The sequence below is a fragment of the Crocuta crocuta genome, unplaced genomic scaffold, assembly GCF_008692635.1.
Source record: "Crocuta crocuta isolate KB4526 unplaced genomic scaffold, BGI_CrCroc_1.0 scaffold367, whole genome shotgun sequence".
In the NCBI taxonomy this organism is placed as follows: Eukaryota; Metazoa; Chordata; class Mammalia; order Carnivora; family Hyaenidae; genus Crocuta; species Crocuta crocuta.
Window position 1 is genome coordinate 3,733,267 of NW_027527936.1, and position 22,708 is coordinate 3,755,974.

The following is a 22,708-nucleotide window of genomic DNA, read 5'->3' on the forward strand; positions in this document are numbered from 1 at the left end:
GTGATGTCATAACCTAAGCTAAAGTCAGACGCCCAACTGACTGAGCCACCCAGGTGTCCCTTTTTTTTTTAATTTTTAATTTATTTCTGAGAGAGAGAGGAGAAATACTCTTTAAATGTCTCTATATCTAATGATTCTCTACAAATTTGAAATAGATGTTTTAGATTTTTGTTTGTCTTTACTATATTTCTTTAGTTATATCTTTGTGGAAAAAATAGTTTTCAATTTCTTTTGAGAATTCTCTACTGCTTGTATCTATATGACAAAATCATGTGTCAACACTATGAAAATTATTCAGAATATTTTAATGCAGTGAGCTGTCTGCAACTTTGTCTTTTAACTGCAGGCTATGTTGTTGAGGAGGGCAGTGTTTATTGGCAGTTAGAAACATGGGCTATGATGTCAGACATGGATTTTTAAAGCCCAGTTCCACATCTTACTCGCTATAATCTTGAGTTATAAAATGGGGATAATAATAATCACCCAAGGAAGAGATTCAGCCTATCCTGTACCCTTATCCATGTCTGCTAAACTGAGAAGAATATAGCCCCAAAATGAGACGTGAACCTCAGCTTGCCTTCTGCTACATGCCCCAGATTTCATTTTTTCGTTCATTCATTTAGCAACTATTTCTTAAGTACCAACTATACGCTTTGTAATTAGGATAAAACTGAAAATTCTTTTATTTATTGAAAAAAAAATTTAATGCTTATTCATTTGAGGGGAAGGACTGGCAGAAAGAGAGGGAGACACAGAATCTGAAGCAGGCTCCAGGCTCTGAGCTGTCAGCACCAAGCCTGACGAGTTGCTCAAACTCATGACCTGCAAGATCATAACCTGAGCCAAAGTCAGACGCTTAACTGAGCCATCTAGGCATCCCTGAAATTCTTTTTTTTTTTTTTAAGTTTATTTATTTATTTTGAGAGAGAGATATAGAGAGAAGTGGAGGAGCTGAGAGAGAGGGAGAGAGAGAATCCCAAGCAGGCTCTGCACTGTCAGCATGGACCCTAATGTGGAGCTTGAACTACACTGTGAGATCTTAACCTGAGCTGAAACCAAGAGCCAGACACTCAACTGACTGAGCCACCCAGGCACCCTAAAACTGAAAATTCTAAGCCAAATGAACACCCTTATAAGCTTGATGGGAAAGGATGTCTTGTGAGCTAAAGACTTAGTGAATGGGAAAGGAGTAAACAAGAACAGTGAGGGAGGATAGTAGGGGGTAGTGTTTCTGGATAGCATGAACAAGGAACAGGTTCTTGTTTCTGATTTTATCTAATAAGAATGACATCTTGGTAGCTGGAAAGTGTAAACGGAGCACAAAGAGGAGACGAGGGATCCTCAGGTGCCTGGGGAATACAGGAAGGAGCAGCCTCCCTCACACAAGGCTGTAGAGGAAATGGCGTTTTCAGGGGAGACCCAGGTTTCTGTGAAAACAGCAGATGGAAGCGATGTTCACTGGAAAGGCTGAGGATATACAGGAACAAGACTTCATAGAACCCAGTGGAAAGTCAGAACATGGTGTGGCGGGAGAGATGGGGGCCAAGAAGAAGCAGAGAGCAGTGACTTGAGCATGAGGAAACTGAGAAAGCATAATTGAGGGACTGAACAAGAATAACCAGGATGTGAGGCTGGCAAGCTGCGTTTTGCCGGCCTCAAGATTGCCCAAGAGTAATCTCATATTCCCTTGGGGGTGGACACTCAGGCTCCTTGGTGATTGGATGGTACTTCTGGAGTGGGGGTGGGGTGTCCAGTCTGGGCCCTGGGGAGGCTCTGGGCTCTCTGAAGTCTGTTGTTCAAAGTTGAGGGTCCCAGGGAAAGGCTCAGGGCTACAGGCTGCTGCCCCAACATTGAGGTAAGCACCTCCTCATTTGTTCAACACTCCAGCAGCTACGATGTGGCAAGCAGTGTGCTGTGCTCTGAGGATGGCCCAGTGAACAGGATGGTCGTTAGGGTTGCCTAGGTGACTCAGTTAAGCTCTGACTTTGACCCAGGGCATGATCTCGCAGTTCATGGGTTCGAACCCCATTTTGGGCTCTGCTGACAGCTTGGAGCCTGGAGCCTGCTTCGGATTCTGTGTCTTCCTCTCTCTCTGCTCCTCCCCCAATCACATTCTGTCTCTCCTTCTCAAAAATATTTTTTAAAAAGGTCATTCAACAAAAAGCGTATTAAATAAAGTTTTCAATCTCTTGGGAGGTAATATGTGGGATGAAAGACAGTGCAGCAGGACAAGGGAATGCTCATGAAGAGATTACAGGTTTAAATGGAGTGTTCAGGGCAGACTTCATTGAAAGGGGACATCTGAGCAGAGACTCAACGGAAGAGAGGGGGTTCGGCCTGCCAGTATCCACAAGTAGAGCATTCAGCACAGAACCCGAAGGAAATCTCAGTTACGAGGAACGTGACACCAGGAGCCAGGAATGTGCCCATTAGTCAAGTGGAGAGAAGAGCCATCTGGGGCCTTGAAGGAGTCAGACCATGGTATGTGTGCTTCCTGAGCTGATGTCAGCCTTCAGGGAGCTGGTTTAGTTAAAGGGAGGTTTCCTCCATTTCAGCTGCATGTGGGTAGGTGCTCTGTGTTCGGGGAGAGATCCTGTCTGCTGCCGTGATGTGTTTTATAGTCACCATGTGGGCAAGAGCATGGGGACTTTGGTGCTCTGTCTACTTTCATAAGGAATTCTCTGTGAAGACACAGAGATATGAAAGCCAAAACCAACAATTTTTAACTCCCAAAGGCTTGTGAAAGCCATGCCAGCTGTGAAAGGCCTATAAACCCAGGGCAGTCTATGATATACCCCAAGGCCTGGTTTACTGTTTCCAGAATGGCCTGCCACGTCCCTGTGTCTGCATGGGGAAAGTGTTTATTGAGCGCTTACTATGTTCCTAATGCTTTCTGTGTTACCTGCTCCTCACTACAACTGCTAAGATCTCACCAGTCCCATGGCTTTAGATGCTGTGTCATCTGAAGCTGGTATCTCCCAAATGCGTAGTGCAAGCCTAGTCCTCTTTCCCATACTTCAGACTCACTTATCCAGTTGCCTTCTTTACTTGAATGTGTGGGCATCTCACACTTAACATGTCCTGTACCAAACTCCTGAGTCACACCCCCTGCCTCCCCCCAGAATCTTCCTGACTTCATTTTTACAGTTGCTCAAGTCAAAACCCTGAGCATCATATCTTTGACACTAATCATCGGCAAAGCCTATTGGCTTTACCTTAAATACCTCCAGAGCCAACTGCTCCTCACTGCCTCTGCCACCATCACTCTGGCCAGACAACCACCGTCTCTTCCATTATCCCACTCCTGGCTGCTTTCATGCTTACTTCCCGGTGGTCCAGTCCCACACTGAAGCCAAAGTGATCCTGTTCCAATGCAAGATAGATCTGGTTGTTCCTGAGATCAGAACTCCAGTGGCTCCCCGTTTCTCTTAGAATAAGAGCCAGAGTTTTTACCATACTCAACCAAGTCCGTTACATTTTTTTCTTAAAATGTAAGGTCTAGACTCTTTTTTCTTAATGACTCTCTTTGTTTATTATACTATACCAGGCTCCTTGCTGTGCTTCAAGTCCTCCAGGCCCATTCCCACCTCTGACTCTTGGCATTTGCTGCTCATTTCTTTGTTTGGGGTGCTCTTCCCCAGACATCTGCCCCACCTTTTCAGAGCTTGGCTCAAATGTCCCCTTCTCAGTGAAGCTTTTCCTGCCCATCCCATTTAAAGTTGTAACCACAACCTCCATTGGCATTCCCTGTTTCCTCTACTGTGTCATTTTTCTCCAGGGTGTTTTTTACTGTTGGATATCTGTGTTTTACTTATTTGTTGATTATCTCCCAGTAGAAGAGAGGGCAGGTAGAAGGTGCTTGTCTGGTTTTTTTCACTACTGTTTCTTAGCACCTAAAACAGTGCCTAGCACTTAGTGATTGCTCAGTAAACATTTGTTGGGTGGATGGATGGATGCATGGATGGATGGATGCATGGATGGATGGATGGATGAATTAATTAATTGGTGGACAGTTCTATGAAGTAGGTGGCATTTATTTTATTTTATTTTTTAAAGTTTATTTATTTTGAGAGAGAGTGAGCATGAGCAGGGGAGGGGCAGAGAAAGAGGGAGAGAGAGAGAATCCCAAGCAGACTCTACACTGTCAGTATGGAGCCTGATGTGGGGTTCGAACTCACGAACCACGAGATCATGACCTGGGCTGAAACCAAGAGTTGGATGCTCAACCGAATGAGCCATCCAGGTGCCCCTTATTTTATTTTTTCAAAATGTTTTTTAAACTTATTTTTGAGAGAGAGAGAGAAAAAGTGCATCTGAGTGGGGGAGGGGCAGAGAGAGAGAGGGAGAGAGAGAGAATCCCAAGCAGGCTCTGTGCTGTCAGCGCAGACCCCTGACACTTCATGCCACAAACCATGAGATCATCACCTAAGCCAAAATCAAGAGTTTGGGCGCTTGACCAACTGAGCCACCCAGGCACCCTGAAGTAGGTGGTATTTAAATGCTTTTTAGCAAATGAGAAAGTAACCATAGAAATAATTTACCTGTATTCAGAGAACTTTATTATGATCAAGCCAGCATTCCAACCCTTCTCTGCCTGGCTCCAAATTTTCTACTCATCCCACTATTCCACAGTGCTTTCTCTATTTTCCAAATTCAGTCTGTCAATTTGATCTTAAATAAGCATTGTAAGGGCAGGCGGTATGAATATCATGCCCACAGATGTATTCCCACGCTTTGTATAGTGTTTGTGGTTCACAGTAAATAGTCCATACATCTTAGATCAATTAAGGACAGAGGAAGAGGACATAAGAGAGAATAGTGTCATCTTGAATAACAAAATCCAGTCCCAAGTCTCAGTATTGGAAGATTTGGGGGAATGGGAACTGCCACGTGGCCCTGAGTGTCACCGTCTCTTGAAGGGTCTCTCACCTCAAGAACTGCCACCACCATTACATTGACTCCAAAGAGCACAGGTTCTCTTTAATTCTGTAAAAAAGAAAGAAAACAACAACAGAAATCTTTCTATCTTGGTTCCTCTAAGCAAAGCTAAAAATATTTCACTAAAGAATAAAAGAGGACAATGGAGAAATAAACCCTGAAAATATAAGAAACTCAAAATAGTAGTCTGTCTCTTCTGTAGACAGCTCAGGCCAGGGCCATACTTAGTTCACAACAGGAGAGCTCAGCATTGCTGGATTTGACTGGGCTCTTTGCCTCACAACTTTCTGTCCAGTTCACAACCCATTGTTCAAAGGCTTCCTCCTACACATCTCAATACCTCTGTGATCAAGACCCAAAGAACCACATTCGCACTTTGTAGCTTACCTGGAGCTCTCAGCACAGTGCTCTTAAGCTGGACTGCATATTGGAATCACCTGGGGAGCTTAAAAAATTACTGACGCCTGCATTCTACCCCGTATGGAGTCTGATGTCATCGGGTTGAGGTGTAGCCTGGGCATTGGGGTTTTTGAAGCTCTTCCGGTGAGTCCAATATGGGTCCAAGTTGAGAATCATTGCTCTAAAAGATGCTGTCTTGTGTCTGAGGAACTGTCCACTTTGCCAGTTGATTAATACCAAGAATAAACCCAACTTTGAGGTGAGAGCTCTGCTTGACACATAGGAATCTGTTTATATACAGTGTCTCTCAATCCAGGTCCTCAGCACCCAGAAATTCTGATTGAGTTGATCAGGAATCAGGTGTAGGTGCCTTAAAGTTTAAAAGTTTTCCCAGGGGATTCTAACATGGCAGGGTTAAGAACCGTGGGGGTATAGTCATCAGGCCTGTCACTGTAACCCTATCTGACTATATCATAATCAGTATGGCAGAATGTAGTAGTTATATTAGGATAGTGGAATTGTCCTTTTTTTCCATTTGAGTTTACATTTTCTGTGTTTCCTCATATACATTTACAATGAAAAGATATATTTGGATGTGTCTTCTTTTCTGTAATTTTTTTCAAACTTTCATAATGATCTCTAGGTCTCTAAACACTGTTTTCAAAAATATATATTAATTTTTGCTAAGCAGCCCTTTCTCTAGTTTTTCTTTATGATCTTTAAAAAATTTTTTTAATGTTTTATTTATTTTTGAGAGAGAGAGAGAGCGAGAGCGTGAGCAGGGGAGGGTCAGAGAGAGAGGGAGACACAGAATCTGAAACAGTCTCCAGGCTCTGAGCTAGCTGTCAGCACAGAGCCTGGCATGGGGCTCGAACCCACAAACCATGAGATCATGACCTGAGCCGAAGTTGGACGCTAAACCAACTGAGCCATCCAGGCGCGCCCTTTATGGTCTTTAAATTATGAATCAGTTGAAGAGTTTCCCATATGTTCTATTGGCCTACCTAAGTATCTCATCCTTATCTATAATTGAAATACATTATTTGTGTAAAGACTTAATATTTGTCTTTGCTGTGCTGTCAAATCTCTAGGAGGTCTGAGGGTGAGCCATGATAAGTTTGGAAGAATGGGCTGACCACATCATGCAGGGCTTTAGATATAACAATAGGAAGTGTAAGCTTCATCTTGAGGGCTAAAGATGCCATTGAAGTGTTTTAAGCAGGTGAAAGACATCATCAGTTTTGACCTGTAGAAAGATGACTTTGGCTGCGGACTGGAGAGGACAGAAGTATAAAGAGGAATAGTACTTAGGAGGCAGTCAAGGAAGTAAAGAGCAGAAATGAGTAGAGAAAATCAGCAAAACCCACACCTGGTTCTTTGAAAATATTAATAAGATTGAGAAACCTCTAGCCAGGCTAACCAAGAAAAAAGAAGATAAAATTACTAATATCAGAAATAAAAGGAGAATCATCAGTACTGATCCCATGGATATTAAAAGGATAATAAAGGAATATTGTGAACAATGCTGTGAAGATACCTTTGATAACTTAGGTGCAAAGGACCAATTCCTTGGAAGACACAAACCATCAAAACTCACACATGAAGGAATAGATCATCTGAATAGGCCTGTATCTACTAAAGACATTGAATCATAATTTAATAACCTGAAACAGAGAACACTGCACTCAGTTGGTTTCACTGGTGAATTCTATCAAACATTTCAGGAAAAGATGATACCAGTTCTCTACAGTCTCTTCCAGAAAATAGAAACAGAGGGAACACTTCCTAACTTGTTCCGTGAAGCTAGGCATTATCCTAAAACCAAAACTAGATGAAGACATTATAAGAAAGGCGGTGCCTGGCTGGTTCAGTCAGGAGACCATGTGACCCTTGATGTTGGGGTCATGAGTTCAAGCCCTATGTTGGGGGTAGAGTTTACTAAAAAAAAAAAAAAAAAAAAAAAAAAGATCATTATAAAAAGGAAAATCACAGACTGTTATCTCTCATTAATATAAAAATCTCAACAAAATATTAGCATATTGAATCCAATACTATGTAAGAAGAATCAGACACTACAGCCAAGTAGGATTTATTCCAAGTATGCAAGGCTGCTTCAACATTAGCAAATCAATGACTGTATTCCATCATATGACAGGCTAAAGGAGAAAAATTATATGATCATATCTATAAGATGCAGAGAAAGCATTTGAAATAATCCAACATCCAATCATGATTTTAGAAAAAACTGTCAGCAAACTAGGAATAGAGTACAGTAAAGAATACTTCTAAAAAAAACTGTAGCTAACATCATGTTTAATGATGGGAAACTGGATGCTTTCCCCCAAGATTGGGAAAGGGCAAGAATGTCCCCTTCGCCACTCCTTTCCAGTGTTATACTATAAGCTCCAGCTAATTCAATAAAAAATGAAAAGGAATTAAAAGGCACAGAGGTTGGGAATGAAGAAATAAAACTGTCTTTGTTCACAGTTGACATGATTGTCTATGTAGAAAAACCCAGAGACTTGCCAAAAACTCCTGGAGTTAATTAGCAATTATAGCAAGATTATAGGATATGAGGCTAATAATATACAAAAGTCAGTTGTTTTCCTATATACCAGCAATGAGCAATCGGAATTTGGCTTTAAAAGCACAGTATCATTTACATTAGCACGCACACACGCAAGGAAAGACTTAGGTATAAATCTAACTATACACCCACACCCCTACGTATTAGCAGAAGTTTGGAGAGAGCCAAGTAAGTTACAGAAAATAATCTAAGTAAGAAAAATAAAAGGAACATTTTTTCCTCATTAGATTAGTGAAATGATACTAATTCAGATGATCTAGAATTAGTAAAAACAGAAATCAAGCATTAACAGTAACTCACATTTGTATAACCTTTCCAAGAATGCTCTGACTGACATTGTTGCGGGAAATCATATGATCTTTCCATCAGTTCTATAAATTATGTATTATTATAGCTATTATAGGATTTAAGGAAATTGATTACCTACCTGAGGTAACACAGCTAGTAACTGGAGAGCTAGGTACTTAAATTCAAGTCTTTTTCCCTTTATGCCCATTGCTCTTTATACCAAAGAAAGCAAGGGCTTTGGTGAAAGCAGAGAATGGGTTTTAGAGTCTGTTTGTCTTGTCAAAAACGAGAACAGTACTTCAAGTAGGGCTTCTCTAAAGGTGTGCAGAGCCCTGGCTAAATATTTTTTGTAATGCCTCTGGTGTATATACATCTTGATGGGTCCATGTGAGATACACTGATTTACTGATGAGGATTTAAAACAATGGGGGAAGAAGAGATACTTACGTATTTGTTTATTATCTAATCAGTACACATAAAAAAGTTCTTCATAGTATCCAGACACCATCTCTTTCTGTTCAGGTTCAGGAACCATCTCTTCTTGAATTTTACTGTCCCTTGCATCATTCCTGGCTAATTCATACCTCCCACCACAAGCAAAAGCTAACAATACTGTTACTAAAAATAGTGCCATGGCTCTCCAGAACCTGTTTTATAGAAACAGTATAGGGGCACCTGGGTGGCTCAGTCAGTTATGCTTCCGACTTCAGCTCAGGTCATGATCTCGTGGTCCATGGGTTTGAGCCCCATGTTGGGCTCTCTGCTGACAGCTTGGAGCCTGGAGCCTGCTTCAGATTCTGTATCTCCCCCTCTCTCTGCCCCTTCCCTATGTGCTCTCTCTCTCTCTCTCTCTAAAAAATAATGAACATTAAAAAGTAACTTTTAAAAAAGAATAGAAACAGTATAGATCTTCTTTCTCTTCAATTCTCCAGTTACATCATAACTCATGATGCTTCATTATCTTTATCCTTTGTGCTACTGGTGAATACTGGCTTCCATTGACTCTCAAAGATTGTGACTGTGCTTTGTTGACAGTAGCTACAAATGCAAGTCTTACCCAGAGTATGCAGGGGAAATGTGAATTGCAGTTAGTTTTCTAGTCATATTAAATTTATCATTTGAACCTACTAGGACTGATCATGGAGAACTAAACAATCTGAACAGACCAATTGCTAGTAAGGCAATTGAACTGGTAATCAGAAACTCCCCGCAAACAGAAGTCCAGGACCAGATGGCTTCACTGATGAATTCTTCCAAACATTGAAAGAAAAGTTAATATCAATTCTTCTCAAACTTTTCCAAAAACTAAAGGGTGTGGGGAACACTTCCAAACTCATTTTATGAGGCCAGTATTACCCTGATACCAAACACACTATAAGTACAGAAAATTACCGGCCTACCTTCCTGATGAACATAGATTTTAAAAAACCCTCAACAAAATTTTAGCAAATGAAATTCAACAGTACGTTGAAAGAATCACACACAATGACTAAATGGGATTTATTCCAGGGATGCAAGGATGGTTCACCGTTGCAAATCAATCAGTGTAATATACCACAGTAACAAAATGAAGGATAAAAATTAAATGATCATTTCAACAGATGCAGACAAGGCATTTGACAAATTTCAACATCCATTCATAATAAAAGTTCTCAAAAAAGTGCGTGTAGAGGGAAATTACCTCAACATAATAAAGGTCATATGTGACAAGCCCACAGCTATCATCATAGTCAACAGTCAGAAGCCGAAAGCTTTTCCTTTAAGATCAGGAAAAAGACAAGGATACCCATTCTCACCATGTTTGTTCATGATACTATTTGAAGACCTAGCCAAAACAAGCAAGAAAAAGGAATAAAGGAATCCACATCAGAAAGGAAGAAGTGAAACTTCCTTTATTCACAGATGACATGATATTGTGTGGAGAAGATCCTGAAGACCCCACCAGAAAACTGTTAGAACTAATACACAAACTCAGTAAAGTTGCAGGATACAAAATTAATAAACAAAATCAGTTGCATTTTTATGCAGCAGTAACTATCAGTAAAAGAAATACCTTCAAAGTCCATTTACGGTTGCCTCAAAAAAAAAAAAAAAAAAAGAATACCTAGAAATAAATTTAACCAAGGAGTTGAAAGACCTGTACACCGAAGACTGTTAGACTTAGATGAAAGAAATTGAAGTAGACGCAAATAAATGGAAAGGTATTCCGTGGTCTTGGATTGGAAGAATTAATACTGTTAAAATGTCCATACTACCCAAAGCAATCTACAGTTTCAGTGCAAACCCTATCAAAATTTATCATTTGAAATTTTACAGTGCTAAAAATAGAACAGCACATCTTCCAACCATTTTTTCTTTTGGACTCCTGCCTGGCTCTAAGGGCTGTACTGTTTTAGAGGATTATTGTAAAGCTAAATTAAATAATTAGGTCAACTGTTAGCACATGGCTTATGCTCAATAAATGTTAGTTTCCATGTTCTTTCCACTACCATCCTGGAAGAGGATGCATTTTGTTTTGTTTTTTAAATAAGTAAAATGTAGAAACAAAATTGAATTGGAGCATTTGCACCAGATCCCTGATGGAGAGTCTCTGTGAGCCTTGCCTACACCGCTCAGGCTAACGTATTTGCAAGAGATTACTGGAGGACACCCTCCCCGCCAAAATGAAATAAATGACAGGATCCTGGAGACAAAGATAAACCGCAGTTATGTCAGCTCCAGAATCACTGATCAAACAGCAGAGTGGCCTGGTGTGTTGAAAAGGTATTACGGTGCACAGTAAGTAGCAAGAGCTGAAAGGCAGGTCCTCTAGAGCTGAGAAATACCACAGATTCCACATGGCTCAGATCAAGCAGTCCCTCTGCCTTAGAGTGAGGAAAAGACATAAGACAGTGCTGCCAAGGTTATTATAGGTCACCGTAAGTGGGGCAGAAACTATATGGAAGCCCTAGTCTACATTGGGAGTTCACAGGAGCAGAGGATCAGTGATGCCCAGGGAAGGATGGGTCGGCAACTCCTGAATGTAGGTGAATGAGGAGAGTAATGATAATGTAGGAAGAGACAGTAGATCTGTAATAATGGAGTCAGGCAGAAGAGGTAGTCAGAGGAGATAGAAACTGTCCTTAAGGAGAAAAGTTTCCATCTCGGAGCTTGAAAGGATCTCTGGCAGCATTAAGTACCCTTCCTTACATGAAGTCTCCTTCAGAAAAAAATAAAAATGAAAATGTTTAATGATAGAATAGGATTACTAAAACTAATCTAAGCTGCTTCTGCCTTTTCCCGAATCCTGTTCCAGAAACAACCCTTTAGTAAATGGAGAAACACATCTTCATCAGGAAGGTCAGAGAAGATAGTATTGAAGAAGCAGTGGTGGGGCCAACCCTGGGCTGAGGGTTCTCATCCGTGTGTTCATGCAAAGCGAAATGGGGCCCACGGACAGATAGATTGGTTCTGCCAGGGAGGCGAAACAATTTTTACAGTTTCACAAAGGGGTGGTGCTTAAACTGAGAGTTGCAAGATGAAGAGGTAGTCATGGGCCAGGGCAGGGCGGGGCGAGCAGAGGAAGGCCAGCCCTCCTACTTCTGTATTAGGTCCTTTCCCCCCTCACCTCTTCTAGGATGTTTCTCCTGTAACCATCCAATCTCTACATCAGGAATTTCCCTTATTCCAGCCAGCTTACAAACATGCTAAACTATTTCCTACCCTCAAACACCTCTCTCCCTGCTTCTTCCCTCCAGCCCCCTTTCTCTGTCTTTATAGCAAAACTCCTAAAAACAGTAGTCTATATTCCATGACTCCACTTCTGTGTTCTCTTAAACCCAATGAAATCAGCATTTCACCCCCACTCTCCAGTGAACCAGCTCTTGTCAAGGTCAGGAGTAACCTCCCTGTTGCCAAAGGCAGCTGTCGATCCAGTGGCCACACCTCACCCGGCCTCTCACTGTGTTTCATTCCGTTGGTTCCTGTGTCCTTCTTGAGACACTTGTTCCCCTCAGCAACTGAGAGAGCAGTCTCTCCAGATTAGTGTTCTGTCTCCTCCACTTCTCCTTTCAGCCTCTTGCTGCCCCATCACCTCCCAAACATTGATCCTTTAATATGCACACATTGGTCAGGGCACTCCCCCTCGGGGAATCCTTCAGTGACCCTCCCCTACACAGAATCCAAACTAGAGCCAAGCTTCAAAGCCTCCATGATCCGATGCCTGCCCCTGGCACTGCATCTTTCACATAACATTTGTGCGGTGCTCTAGAGGACAGGCAGCCCCATCATGTGCGCTTTCTCGCCACATCCTCCCAAGATCCCTGGGAATTGAGTGGTTCCCATTTGCAGATGAGGAAGCTGAGAATCAGATTTTCCATTACTTGCCCAAGGTCACACAGCTTGCCAGTGTCCTCTGTGAAAGTTTCTGAATCCAGATCCTATGCTCTTCTCATTTACAACGCTTTGCTTGGCCTGATCCTTAAACTCCATGTTACCGGGGAAAGCAAGGGAGTGGAGGTGTGGTTCCTTCTTTTGGGTTCCAGCCTGTCCATCTGGATTTCCTCTTGAGCACAGTGGTTTACACTCTTCACCCCAGGGGCTTGGTCGTCACGTTTGCAGGACAATGGGTGCTCTTACTGGTTGAAATGCTAAATCTCCCAAAATGAAAGGCCAGCTGCAGAGTTTGAGAAGAACAAGGGCCGAATGATTTGATCAGACATCTGTGGGGGCCTCCTGGCATTTGGGGCGTGAGTGCCTTAGAGAAACTAACTATTCTGGCCTGAGGGAGTTGGCGACTGTTAATCTTGGTGGTTTTGACCGCTAACTGCCCCAGAGGTCCCAGCCTGCTGCATGACTCAGAATCCCCAACACTCCCCCTATTCTTCTCCCACTGGGATAGTCAGGAGGCCATGGCTAAGGCATTTTAATTTGGTAATAACTTGACATGGCCCACTGTCTCTGGGGCTGTATGTTTTAGAAGTTACTGTAGCTTTCTAAATGGGGGGGGGGAGGGGGCGTGTTGGTTTGGAGCTACTCATCCTTGACACCTGACTACCTTGCACTGTCATGGGAAGAGCCCTCCTGGCTAGGTTCTGGCTTCCCTGTGCTCCGGCTGGCCGGTGCCCCCTCTTCTCCATGACAGACTACCTGAGTCCATGGCTCTTGGATTGCCCATAGCCCTTATTCCAGAAGCACCTTTCTAGCAGTTGATGGTGTAAACCAAAGTGTGGCCAAAGGGTTGTCTGCTGTTGTACATCTGTGTTTGTGGTACACCGTGTTAGAGGGCCAGCTGCCATCCATCTTTCATCCTCAATGCAAAATTTTCTGGAATTCAGAAGAGCACAGGAATCCATTGTTACGAGGCAGGACACAGAGAGTGGGGGATTGGGAGACATGGGTATGAGGGACTCACAACACCTCACTGCTTGTAGACACACTTGCCTTCTTGACCCTCTTCTCTATCCCTGTCCGGCACTCACCACTTATGTGCTGTCCCTGGACTCTCTGCTTCCGTCTGCGATGGCCCTTACCATGGTCTGCACTGGTGGTACTGCCATGTTCAGGGCTCCTGCACTGATGTCTGCCACCTAACTAGCTCTAGGATCTTGGATAAGTCTCTCTATCTTTCTGGGCTCATGTGTAAATTAATAGCTAATAGAACCTACTCACATGGCTGTTGAAGAAGCAATTGAAAAAAATCTGTATTTCAAACACTGTACCTAGTCTAAGAGCTTCCCCCAAGTTCACTAATTATACTGAGGTTTCTGTTTTGTTTCGGAAATATAGTTGTTTACATAAGAAAATACTGTTACGTAAATTCTCTTTTTAAACCTTTGACTTTCCTTTTGCCTACCAAATAAAGTCTCAGCTCTAGCTTATCATGCAGCATTTGTATTTGCATTTCAGGCTTTACATTTCACTGGTAGGAAAGGCTGAAAGGAAAAAAAATGTAGATTTCTAGAAGAAATGGCACACAGATACAGATGAGTTTGTCTAAGTTCAGTGAGCAATTACTCAGTGCCAGGCCCTGGGCTAGGCCCACAGGGGCACGGGAGTGAATCACCCATGACACACGACAGGCAGTGGCATCATCGTTTCTGGCTGTCTGGTATGGGCGCCAGCCTCCTGCCCCCCAGACCTGCCCCACCCAGTTCCTGCAGAAGGCAGCCCCCAGGGAAGACTTAGCGTGGGGGCCCGGCACAGTAGAGCGGCTGGGCACCAGAGGGTTGGCAGCAGGCCAGAGGGTGGGGGCCAGGGGAGGGGGGGGGTTGGGCCTGGGAACTGGCAGCCAGCCAGGGCTCTCAGGTGCCCCGGCATGCAGGGCCACCAGCCTCGCAGTCGCTGAATGTGCGCTGTCCTTCCACCGTGGTTTTCTCTGTGCTGCACCCGCAGAGGTTGTGGTGGCAAGGCAGCCACTCTAGCCCCGCATCGAGCACATAAGGGCATCAAAACCCAAAGACATGAAGTTGGGACTGGACTACAGTCACGCGGCAACAAAGCCAGGACTAGAACACACAGGTCTTCTGAACAGTTTTCAGCAAGCACTCTGGCTTGTAGGCTCTCGAGATTGTCTTATTTTCAGCACAATTCAGTGAGATTCTCAGAGCCATTTTGTTCCCTCAGAAAATTACAGGTGTCTTCTGTGGGCCTGTCTCTGCACAGGTACTGGGGATGCAGGGTTAGATCAGACTCTGACCTTGGGGGTTCGCAGTATGATGAGGGAGACGTGGAGAGTGCCTCTGGGGGTAAGCATGTAATGTGGGTGACAGTGGACAGACTGTGGAGCACAGAAGACGCACTTAGCCCCCCCTGGGGGTCGGGGAGTTACTCCCGGTGAAGTTGAGTCCTGAACTTCGTTGTGATGGACCAGTCGGCATAGCCAGGTGGAGAGGACAAGGAGGGACATTCTGGACAGAGAGAATAGGAGAGAAGCAGAGCATCCTAAGTTAAATGTCGAATGGTTACAGCAACAGTCCCAACATATATTTGACCTATATTCAGGACACTGAGAGTGATTCCCACTGGCAGGATCACAGCATGTGTGGGGAGTAGAGGCAGGTGTGACTGGGTGTGTAAGACCCCACAGGGAAGTCTGAAAGGGCAGGTGCCCGTGACCATCAAAGCCTGGGCAGCTCTTTCCCTAGGTGTGCAGGCTCCACTTTTCTAGTCTGAGAGCCTTAATGGAGTTCGTGATTTCCTTGGTGTTAAGCTTGCTGCAAAGAATCTATACAAAACCCAGTGAGCTCTTTTTACCAAATTCTGTACAGGGCCCTTGCTAATTTATCTACCTATTCCTTTAGAATTTTTTGGTTTGGGTTTTCTATTCCCCCTCTCCCCCTGGAAGCCTTGGTGTGGAAAAGGGGCTGAAAGTCTCATTGTAGAGAATGAAGCTTTATTCAAGTTTCAAATAGCTCCAGCCCTTCAAGACCAATACCCCACTGATGGCTCAGTGCCTGGCAAGCTGTGACTTTCCTTCTCTTCCCATAGGCCTGCTGAGTTGGCCACCAAGTACGCAAACTTTTCCGAGGGAGCGTGCAAGCCTGGCTATGCGTCAGCCTTGATGACTGCCATCTTTCCCCGGTAAGTGTTCCTCTTCCTTCCGGCTGCCTGGTCCGTGGCCTGGGAGTCAGAAACCCGATGCTGGGCAAGTGATGTGCTCTGAGAAGGCGAAATTCTGTTGTAACTCATTGCCCTGTGTCCTTGAGTCTGTGGGTGCCCGGAGACGACTTGTTTCGGGTTGGTTCCTACCCCAGTCCCACTCTGTGCTCTTGCTATCCCTCACCCCCGTCCTGCCTCTGGAACTTAGCACCTGCCGGCACAGCCTGTTTCTGTGGAGGGGAGGGAACAGGAAGAACCTACATGGCTGCCCTCGGAAGCCAGGGACCCAGAGGCAGCCAGACAAGCCTACTCAGCATAGAAGCTCCAAGTCATAGCAGCAGAACTATGTGGCTTCAGGGAAGCATATCCAAAAATAAAGCAGGGAACAAAGAGAAGTTTCTGAGCCTGGCTGTTCCAGTACCTTCTCTCTTTGTCCATTTTGCATTCTGGAGTTCCTGATTTCCTAATAACCAAGCTTGCTGGAAGAAACTATGCCAAACCCTGGGAGTGCCTTTGACTGCATTCTGCTGAGGGGCCTTGCTTACATATCCGCCTTTTCCTCTTGAATTTTCTTTCCACGAAGCTGCAGTGTAGAGAAGGACCTGACGTGCCAAGATGGGCTTGTCTGCAGTCTGGAGGGCAGGAAGACTACCAGGATCATTTTGTTCCTTCAGAAAGTCATCTGAGTGTCTGCCTTAGAGGAGCTAGAGGAAAGGCTGCTCAGGATCCTCTGGGAGTGGAGGTGTAGCACTTGGGCCACAGGGGAGCCCTGGGGGTGGCCTCTTGGGGTGGGATCTGTTCACGGGGTGGGTGGGGGGTCTTAACATCCCATCCCTGAGAAGGCTGAGGTCAGGGCATACAAAGTACTTGCTGAGGAATGCTGAGAAACAGTTTACCCCAAAGTAAATCCAGAATATGTGGCTTTATGCTCCTTTTCTTTTTCTAATGTGAGTGATCAAAGCTTAGCTTCTTGTCTAAAACAGGGGCTCTGCTGATTCTCTGGTGTTCAGATAGAGATCTCTTTATCTAGGATCTGCCTTCTGACTTGCTTCCAAATACTTTTCTTCCCGCAGCTATTTATTGAGCACCTCTGAAGTGTCTGGTACTATGTTCTATATTCTTATACATCTTTTCTTAGGTCTATTTGACTCTGTGCCCTGGGCCAGACACCTGTGAGTTTTCCTTGACCTGGATATAGGTGTGGGGGTTGTGTGTGTGTGTGTGTTTAACTTTTTCTTTTTTCTTTCTTTATTTATATATTTTTAAAAATGTTTATTTACTTTTGAGAAAGAGAGTACCAGTGGGGGAGGGATAGAGAGAGAGGAGGACAGAGGATCTGAAGCGGGCTCCACCCTGACAGTGGTGAGCCTGATGTGGGGCTCAAACTCATGAAGCATGAGATCATGACCTGAGCTGAAGTTGTACGCTCAACTGACTGAGCCACCCAGGCGCCTTTTACTTTTTATAGTTGAAAGTAATACAAGCATGTAGTTAAAACAATAATAACTGAAAATGTGCAAAAGGGTATATGCTCTCATTCTAGATCCCCAGACATAGCCAATATTACCATAAATAGAAACATCCTATATTTATTGTTTTGTGTCTTGCTTTTCGGTCCTAACAATATATGTTAGAGCTCATCCTATTACCAGCATATATGGTAATCTTAATGCTTGTGTAACGTGATTATATGGATATATAATAATTTTTTAAAAAGTAAGATTTATTGAAGTTTAATATACATGCAATAAAACTTACTTTTTGGTGTAGGGGTTTTGGTAAATGCACACCTTTGAGTAACCACAGCAATCCAGTAGAACCCCCTGAAAATTCCCTTGTGCTGCTTTGTAGTTAACCCCTCCCCTAACTCTCAACCCCTGAGAACCACTGATCAGTTTTTTTTCCTGTAGCATTTCCAGAATGTTACATTAATGGAATCATACAGTATGAAGCCTTTTGAGTGTGCCTCTTTCATTCACTATAATGCATTTGAGTTTCGTACATGTGTGTATCAATTGTTCCTTTTTATTGCTGAATGGTATTCCATGGTATGGATATAACAGTTTGTTTACTCAGTGGTTGAGGGGTGCCTGGGTGGCTTAGTTGGTTAAGCATCCAACTTTGGCTCAGGTCATGATCTCACAGTCCATGAGTTCGAGCCCCATGTTGGGCTCTGTGCTGACAGCTCAGATCCCGGACCCTACTTCAGATTCTGTGTCTCCCTCATTCTCTGCCCCTCTTCCACTCATGCTCTGTCTGTCTCTCTCTCAAAAATGAATAAACATTTATAAGTAAATAAGTAAATAAATAAAAAATATCTACTCAGTCATCAAAAGACATGTAGGTAAATTTCAGTTTTTTGTGATTATAAATAAAGCCAGTATAAAAATTTGTATATGGGATATCTCATTAACTCTATAAGAAATTGCCAACTTTTTTTTTAATGTCTATTTATTTATTTTGAGAGGGAGAGAACCTGAGTGGAGGAGAGGCAGAGAGAGAGGGAGAGAGAGAGAATCCCAAGCAGGCTTCCATGCTGTCAGTGCAGAGCCCAACTCGGGGCTTGAGCTCATAAATGGTGAGTTCATGACCTAAGCCATAATCAAGAGTTAGATGTTCAACCAACTGAGTCACCCAGGCACCCCAAGAATCGCCAATGTGTTTTCCAAATTGACTGTGCTATTTTGCTTTCCTGCCATCATTGTATAAGAGTTCCAGTTGCTCTACAGCTATTCTAATTTATAATGATATCTCACTGTGGTTTAAATTTGCATTTTAGTAGTGACTAATGATATTCAGTTTCATTTTCATGTGCTTCTTTAGCATTCCTTTATCTTTGAGGAATTGTCCAAATCTCTTATCATTTTGTAAATTGGTCGTTTTCTTATCAAATGTAAGCCAACTTGACATATTCTGGAGTGAAGCCCTCTGTCCTGTGTGATTCGCAAATATTTTCTTCTAGCATATGGCCTGTCTTTTCATGGTCTTAATGTATTTTACAAAGCAGAAGTTTTTAATCATAAAGTCCAATTTATCAATTTTTTTTCTTTAATGGATTTTGCTTTTGGTGTTTTATCTAAGAAATCTTACCCTAATCCAAAGTCAAAAAGGTCTTTTCTTATGTTTTCTTCTCGAATTTTTTAGGTTTAGCTCTTACATTTAGGTATGTGACTCATATCAAGTTAATTTTTGTAGATAGTTTTGCATATGTAAGTTTAGTTGTTCCAGAACCATTTGTTGAATACTGTTCTTTATTCATTGAATTACTTTGGCATATTTGTTGAAAATCAGCTAAACATATGTATGTGGGTTTCTTTCTGGAATTCCTATTCCATTTCATTGATCTTTATGTCTGTCCTTCCACTAGTATCATGTTAATATCACAATACGTAGACATTCGTGCCTATTTATTTATTTTGAGTAGGCTCCATGCCCAGTGTGGGACTTGAACTCATGACCCTGAAATCAAGAGTCACATGCTCTACTACCTGAGCCGGCCAGGCACCTCAACAGTCATGTCTTCTATTAAAGACAATTTTATTTCTTCCTTTCCAATGTGGATGCTTCTTTTTCTTGCCTCATTGCACTGGACTCTTCAGTACGGTGTTGAATAGATGAGGTAACAGTGAATATACTTGCCTGTTTCCAGTCTCAGGGGGAAAGCATCTAGTCTTTTACCATTATGGTGTTAGCTGTAGGTTTTTCATAGATACCCTTTTAGGATAGAGGGAGTTCTCTTCTATTTCTGGTTTCTTGAGAATTTTTATAATGAATAATGTCATATTTTATCAAATGCTGCTTTTTCTGCATCTTTTGTCATGACCAGTTGGCTTTTCTTCTTTAGTCTATTAATATAGTGAATCACAATGATTTTTTTCATTGATTTTTTTTAATGTTAAACCAGCCTCTTAATACTAGAGTAAACTTCATTTGATTCTAATTTATTATTATTTTTTGGTATACTGCTAGATTTAAATTACTAATATTTTATTAAGGATATTTGTTTCTCTGTTCATGAGAGATTGGTCTGTAGTTTTTTTGGTAACATTTTAAGTTTTCATATCAGAGTAATGCTGACATTATAGAATAAGTGAGAAAATATTGCTTCATTTGCAGTTTCCTGAAAGTTTTGTATAGAATTGATAATATTTTTCTTTAAATGACTGATAGACGCTACCAGCAAAGACATCTAGGGCTACCTAGGTTTTGTGTTAAGAAAATCCCCTTATGGGAAGCTTTTTATTAAGAATTACATTTCTAGGGGCACCTTGGTAGCTCAGTTTGTTGAGTGTCTGACTCTTGATTTCAGCTCAGGTCATGATCCCAAGATCATGGGATTGAGCCCTGTACTGGGCTCCACACTGGGTGTGGAGCCTGCTTAAGATTCTCTCTCTCTCTCTCGCTCTCGCTCTCTCGCTCTCTCGCTCTCTCTCTCTGTCCCTCCCTCTGCCCCTTTCCTGCTCACACTTTCTCTCTTTCTCAAAAAACAAAAACAAAAAAATTCCAGAAAATTCCATTTCTAAAAAGAATTACATTTCTTTAATAGATCTGGAGCTTTCCTATTTCTATTTGGGTTTTCCTATATCTTCTTTGGTAGTTTGAGCCTCACAGGGAATTTGTGGATTTCCTCTAAGTTGTTAAATGTATTGGCGTAATACACCTGATATTGGTCATTTATATATTTTCTCTTTTTTTTTCCTAGTCTTTCTGGTTAGAATTTTATTGTTTCTATTGTTCTCACAGAACTAGCTTTTGGGTTAATTGATTTTTCTCTATTGGTATTTTTTTTCACCGTTATCATTATTTTCTGTTCTTATCTTTATCATTTCCTACCTCACACTTATTTGGGGTTTAATTTGTTATTTTGTTTCTTGAGACAGAAGGTTAGACCACTGATTTGATTTCTTGATTTCATGCTATAAATTTCCCTCTATAAACTGCATGAGATACATCCCACAAATTTTGATATTGTATTCCTATTTTTACCGAGTTAAAGATATTTTCTAACTTTATTTGTGATTTCTGCTTTGTCACATGGTTTCTTTGGAAGTGTTGGAAATTTTGCTTATTTTCCAAATATTTGAGGATGTTCCAAATATCCTTGTGTGACAGATATCTAGTTTATTTTTGTTGTGATCAGAAATCACTGAATCCAAAGCAGGCTCCAGGCTCTGAGCTGCCTGCACTGAGCCCGATGTAGAGCTCAAACTCACAGACAGTGAGATCATGACCTGAGCCGAAGCTGGATGCTTAACCAACTGAGCCACCCAGGTGCCCTGGGAAGTAGTTCTTTAATAGATATAGAGTTTCATCATTTTTTGCAAGATAAAGAGTTCTAGAGAGTGATTGTATAATAATGTGTATGTACTTTAACCCTCCTGAATTGTACAGTTAAAAATGTTTAAGATGGAGGGCACCTGGCTAGCTCTATCAGTGGAGCATGTGACTCTTGATCTCAGGTCATGAGTTTGAGCCCCATGTTGGATGTAGGGCTTACTTTAAAAAATGTTTGGGATGGTAGATTTTATGTTATGTGTATTTTACCACAATTTAATTTTTTGACAAAATTTTTAGATTTTATTTTTAAGTAATCTCTATACCCAATATGGTGCTCGAACTCACATCCACGAGACGAAGAGTCGCATGCTCTACTGACTGAGAGAGACAGCCAGGCTCCCCTCCCCCCAGTTTTTAAAAAAAATTTCATGGGCAGAAATCTATTATAGTTGTCAGAGGGGTAAGGGGACCCCTTTGCAGATCTCTGGAGCTTTTTGTGCAGCTCTGTCCTCTATACTAGTCTTCTTAACAAATTCTAGCCTCTTTATCTTCTAAATTGTGACCCATTTTCTCAACTCTTGAACACCACTGGGCCCTTTTTGGGTTCCCCATTCCTGCACTGATCTGACAAATATTTTTTCGTGTGTTTCGACTTGCTTTCTAGTTGTTTAAGGTAAGAGGTTAAATCCCATCCCTGTTAACTACATTGTGGCTAGAAACAGAAGTCCCTTATTCTGTTTTACATGGATTCCATTGTGCAGATGTACAATAGTTTAATTAGGTAATTCTCTATTGATGGACATATAGGCAAATTCTAATCTTTGCTATTACAAGTATTATTACATCAGTGAATGACTTTTTCCTACACATGTGAGATCATCTAGAATAAAGAAGAAATGTCTGGATTACAATTACAGACATTTGAAATTTTGAAAGTTATTAGCAAATTGCCTTCCGCAGCAGTCTTTGGATTCACATCCATGCATAGTAGTTTATGAAGGTGCCTTCCTCTACGCTTTCTTCTAGTACTTTTATAACTTTATTTTTTATATGGGTATATATAGCCACCTGGGTTTTTGTTGTTGTTTGTATTAAGTGTTGTTTTTGGTGTTAGGAGTGATCCCCGATATTGCGATTGAGGTTTCTTCTTCCTTGTGGGTAGCTAGCGTTTCTTGATATTTTGACCAAATATAATAAGTAAAATCAAGATTTTGATTTTTATAGCATCAATATTTTGACACAGAAGGTCTTCATGCAGTTTTGATGTGTTAGTTTTGACACAACCTAATACAAATAAACCATTAAATCTTTATTTTATATATTTCTCTTTTATCACCAAGTGCTATGTGAAGTGTACATTCTTACTCTGTTCCCAAGCATCGCTTGTGGGGGAGCAGACAGTGGTGATGGAAGGGATGCCAGTGTGCCAGCCTGTTCTGCCTACAGAGTCCCTTTCAGGGAAGCCAGCATGTTCCCTCTTAGGCCTTCGTGCTGTCTTCTGGGAAGTCTTCCTTATTTTCCCTGAGACTTGCCTGCTTAGAGGATTATTCTTTTTTTTTTTTTTTAATGTGTATTTATCTTGAGAGGGGGTGTGGGGAGCGGGGAGGGGGGAGAGAATCAAAAGGAGGCCCTGCGCTGTGA

General features: G+C 42.1%; 1 protein-coding gene across 4 annotated transcripts in view; it reads left to right on the plus strand.

Annotated features, from left to right (window-relative positions):
* ST3GAL3 (ST3 beta-galactoside alpha-2,3-sialyltransferase 3) overlaps window positions 1–22,708 on the plus strand; it is a 168,554-nt gene that overhangs the window by 77,794 nt on the left and 68,052 nt on the right. For all 4 annotated transcript variants that reach the window (XM_077752047.1, XM_077752048.1, XM_077752045.1 and 1 more), the window contains one exon: window positions 15,680–15,772. In XM_077752047.1, coding sequence (XP_077608173.1) covers window positions 15,680–15,772 — 93 coding nt within the window. The remainder of the gene's footprint in view (window positions 1–15,679; window positions 15,773–22,708) is intronic.